A 5,188-nucleotide genomic window follows, 5' to 3' on the forward strand; every position below is an offset into this window, starting at 1 on the left:
GGTGGTTTGGAACAGCAACATCAGCATGTCCTGGGAGTTTGTTAAAATGCAAATTATGAGGCCCCATTCTAGACCTACAAAATCAGAAACTCTGGGAGTAGGCTCAGTAGTCTGGGTTTTAACAAGCTCTGCAAATGACCCTGATGTCTATTAAAGTTTGAGAGCCACTGTAGTTTCTGACGCAGTAGTTCTGGGGTGGGGCCTGAGAATATGCATTTCTAATTAGTTCCTAGGTGATGGCTGCAGCTGCCGTAGCACTTTGAGAACCACTGCCATGGCAGAAGCTTCATCCTCCTCCTCATCCATACAAGCATCATTCCATTCTCTAGCCCTTCCTCTAATGTCCATTCTTGCCTGATGATCGAGAGATTGAGTCTACATCCTAGAACAGCTGTGGCATGTTGATTTGTTTGTCTGTATGTCTGTGTGTCTCTTGCTCTCATTTTCTTCCCCTGTGAACAGGACTCTCCATTTCTAAGCCCAACATGATCTCCTTACTGGAGCAAGGGAAGGAGCCGTGGATGGTGGAGAGAAAGATGTCACAGGGTCACTGTGCAGGTGAGTGACAGATCACCAGGCAGGGAGGACTATTTTAAGGTACTCGACCACGTAGTAAGTAGGAAACTCTTTTGGGTTTCAGGTGGGATGAGAACTGAAATCTCCTTAGTATGTGCTTCCCTAGAAACCTCACCACACCCTGGGGTTTTTTCTTTTTCTTTCTATCAAATTATGCTGTCTAGTCTTCCACCTATACCTTGAATCTCAATCCTTCTCAGCTCTTCTTTTCCCTTTACAGTTAGAATTATATATATATTTTTTTTAATTTTTATCAGAATTGTGAAAGACATGTACGCACATTGTTTAAAAAATCAAGTAGTAGTATTAGGTTAGTGCAAAAATAATTGCCGTTTTGCCAAAAAACACAATTACCTTCCCACCAAAAAGCCTGTACAAGGCTTTTTCCCTTAAAAAAGGAATTCTTGTTCCTGGCTCCCCAGTTTCCCTCTTTCTAGAGCGATCCACTTTCTTTTCTTTTGTAGTTTCTTTTGGTGTTCCCTTCATATCTCCAAAAATATGTTAATGTTGCTACTCTTGATTGTTTTTTCAGGATGAGCCCTTATTCGATATCTTCTTATAAGAAAGTAAGGAGGCCGGGCGTGGTGGCTCACGCCTGTAATCTCAGCATTTTGGAAGGCTGAGGCAGGCAGATCACGAGGTCAGGAGATCGAGACCATCCTGGCTAACATGGTGAAACCCTGTCTCTACTAAAAATGCAAAAAAGTAGCCAGGCATGCTGGTGGGCGCCTGTAGTCCCAGCTATTCGGGAGGCTGAGGCAGGAGAATGGTGTGAACCCGGGAGGCGGAGCTTGCAGTGAGCTGAGATCGTGCCACTGCACTCCAGCCTTTTGAGACTCTGTCTCAAAAACAAAAAAAAAGAAAAGAAAAGAAGGAGTTAGCACTTTCCTCTCCTGAATTCAACACATGTGCACACACACAAATACACACATTTCCCATCCCCCATCATCTCAATGTCATAATTTTGATTAAGTCACTATTCAGCATTTATTTTATTATGGCCATTTAGTGCTAGTCATAGCTGTGCTGTGCATATGCCAAGTTACTTTTTCTCTACACCTTTTTATTTTCCATGGAGTTAATAATGACTTGGGAATTTTGTCCTTTTTTTTGTTGTTTGTTTAGTTTATATGTACATATCCCTAATCCAATTCCCGACTTACCATCAATTGTCTGAATCTTTCAAGATACTTGGATATATTAGGTGATCTATTGACTTCATCTTCTTGGAGTAATCTCTCCTGGAATCCTCAGATATGCTTCACTCTGCACAAATGGCTCATTATATTTGCATGCACTCAATTTGGATCTATCTGATTTATCTAATATTTTCTTATAATTGGATTGAGGTAATGCATTTTTGCAAAGAATGTCACAGAAATAATGTTGTTTCTCTCTCAGTGCATCATTCCAAAGGATGCATAATGTCGATAATGTCTTAGTATTGGTGATGCTAACTTTGCACACTTAGTGAAGGTAGTGTCTGCTTGGTTTCTCCATTATAAATTTCTTATTTTTCTATTTGTAATTAAGAAATATCTTGGGGGAGATACTTTGAGATTATTCAGTTTCTTCTGTAATTTTTGCTCATTTATTTAGCATTTATTACTGGATCTCTTCAACTGTTATTACTGTGGTATTAACCTAATGTTGATTTTTTTCAATTTCCCTCTTTTCTTTATATATATTAATTGCGATTGTTCTGTAGGAAGAGCTGCTCCTTCCAATCCATTTACTTATATATTCAATTATATTTACAGATTTTTTTCTGTGAGGTAAACCTAATTTACCTCATAAAATGTATGACTTCATAAAATTTAAATGGATTTATTTTCAGATTTATGGATTTTTATTTCTATGAAGTAAATCCAATGAATCATTATTTTGTTTCTCAAATCATTCCAGCTTTGAATGTTGGAATCTCCTTCACTTTGGTTCCTTTGACCTTCTGACATGCCCCCATACAGTTTTTGAGCACGTCCTTCCTTCTGGCACAAGGTATTCCAGGTTCTCTTATTTTCCTTGCCCCAGCCTTGAATCAACCACTTCTCCAAGGAGCCCTCATTGCTTTATTGGGAAATGGTGTTTAGAAACCAAGCTACGTATGCTCTAGGCTACTGGGATGTCACTAGGCTACTGGCCTGACAGCAGCTAAAGCTAGGAAACAGATAGATAGATAGATAGATAGATAGATAGATAGATAGATAGATAGATAGATAGATAGATAGATAGATAGAGCTAGGAAATGGATGGATGGATAGATAGATAGATAGATAGATAGATAGATAGATAGATAGATAGATAGATAGATAGAGCTAGGAAATAGATGGATAGATAGATAGATGGATAGATATTTACACACACACTCCTATATTTATTTCTGCCTCTTATCTTTTTTTTCCATTTTTTATTATCTCTTTTTATCTACTAAAACTATCAGTTTATATTAATAACTTGATTTATAGTCCTGCTTTACAGGGTTTATTGTAGCCTTCCTCCTTTACTTATTTGTAATTTCTTTTTCTGATAATGAGAAAAAATATATTTACCTATTTGTTCAATTTTAGTATACACATAAAGTACTTCCAGAATTTCTAACCTATTTCTCTGTGAGAAACAAATTTAACAACTAGATTTAGGTATTTGTGTATAGTACTTTTTGTTTCAGTCTTATATTGTCCAGTCAAAATACTATTTCCAAAATTACTTAGGTTAGTTCTTTTAGGTCCATTTGTTACTGTTTTTTTTTTGAGATGGAGTCTCCCTCTGTCCCCAGGCTGGAATGCAGTGGCGTGATCTCAGCTCACTGCAACCTCCGTCTCCCAGGTTCAAGCGATTCTCCTGCCTCAGCCTCCTGAGTAGCTGCGACTACAGGCGTGTGCCACCACCCCCAGCTAATTTTTGTATTTTTATTAGAGACATGGTTTCACCATGTTGGCCAGGATGGTCTCAATCTCTTGACCTCATGATCCGTGCCAGCCTTGGCCTCCCAAAGTGGTGGGATTACAGGTGTGAGCCACCCTGCCCAGCCCATTTGTTATTGTTTATAACAAATGTTCTATTTTGCATTCCTACTACATCCTGGTTAGTTTTAATTTTTTTTTTTTTTTTTTTTGGTATCTAAAACATTACTATGCCTCTAAGATCAGAGCTATATAAAATAGTATAAAATAGATCACAAAAGTATTGTGCCCTCCTTGTTCCTACTACTGTATTCTTTTTCCCTACTTCTTCCTACCCATTTCCCACCCACCCCTTGTATGTTACCAGTTTCCTTAGTTTCAAGTTTATCCTTGAAATAAATGTTTCTCTTGCACAAATTAGCAGTTACATGTGTAGTTTCTTGTATATTCTTTATATGACAAATAGTGTGCTATAGATACATTTTGCTTTTATCACTTAAAAGGAAATCACTTTATATTAGTTCATGAAGATCTTCCTCATTTTTTTTTTTTTTTTTTTTGATTTTTTTTGCCTCTAAGATCAGAGGCAAAAAACTCTCTCACCCAGGCTGGAGTACAGTGACAGGATCTTGGCTCACTGCAACTTCTGCCTCCTGTGTTCAAGCAATTCTCCTGCCTCAGCCTCCTGAGTAGCTGGGACTACAGGTGTGCACCACCATGCCCAGCTAATTTTTGTATTTTTAATAGAGAAAACGTTTCACCATGTTGGTCAGGCTGGTCTTGAACTTCTGATCTCGAGTGATCTGCCTGCCTCAGCCTCCGAAAGTGCTGTGATTACAGAAGTGAGCCACCATGCCCTGCCCTTCTTCATTTTTTGACTGCTTCATAATACTTCATTATGTGCCTGTTACGATAATTTATTCAACTACACTAATGTGTGGTCATTTAGTGTTTGCAATATTTTACAGTTGCAAAAGATGTTGTGATGAATAACCTTGAACTTATATATATTTTTTATAGTTGAGGCTGTATCTTCAGCATGGATTCCTAGATGTGGAATTGCTGAGTAAGTGCATATACAGTTTTTTTTTTTTTTGAGACAGAGTCTCGCTCTGTCACCAGGCTGGAGTGTAGTGACCCAATCGCGGCTCACTGCAACCTCCTCCTCCTGGGTTCAAGTGAGTCTTCTGCCTCAGCCTCCTGAATAGCTGGGACTACAGGTTTGCACCACCATGCCTGGCTAATTTTTGCATTTTTAGTAGAGATGGGGTTTCATCGTACTGGCCAGGCTGGTCTCGAACTCCTGACTTTGTGATCCACCCACTCCAGCCTCCCAGAATGCTGGGATTACAGGCATCAGCAACCACACCTGGCCATACATATGTAGTTTTATAAGGAATTGCTACATTCCCCTCCAGAAAAGTTGTCTGCTTAGTTTTTTTTTTCTGCTGTAATAAATTAGCACACATTTAGTGACTTAATACAACACAAATTTATTATAGCTCTGGAGGTCAGAAGTAAAAAGTAGGTCTTACAGAGCTAAAATCAAGATGTCAGCAGTGTACATTCCTTCCTAAGGCTCTATAGGAGAATGTGTTTCCTTGATTTTTCATGCTTTTTTGTTGTTGTTGTTGTTGTTTTGTTTTGTTTTTTAGATGGAGTCGTGCTCTGTCGCCCAGGCTGGAGTGCAATGGTATGATCTTGCCTCA

At 38.6% G+C, this 5,188-nt stretch overlaps 1 protein-coding gene across 2 annotated transcripts in view; it reads left to right on the top strand.

Annotated features, from left to right (window-relative positions):
• ZNF527 (zinc finger protein 527) overlaps positions 1–5,188 on the top strand; it is a 23,894-nt gene that overhangs the window by 10,732 nt on the left and 7,974 nt on the right. For both annotated transcript variants that reach the window (XM_011952344.1, XM_011952345.1), the window contains exon 4: positions 463–558. In XM_011952344.1, the coding sequence (XP_011807734.1) occupies positions 463–558 (96 nt within the window). The remainder of the gene's footprint in view (positions 1–462; positions 559–5,188) is intronic.

Source organism: Colobus angolensis, unplaced genomic scaffold (assembly GCF_000951035.1).
Source record: "Colobus angolensis palliatus isolate OR3802 unplaced genomic scaffold, Cang.pa_1.0 Scaffold34, whole genome shotgun sequence".
Lineage (NCBI taxonomy): Eukaryota > Metazoa > Chordata > Mammalia > Primates > Cercopithecidae > Colobus > Colobus angolensis.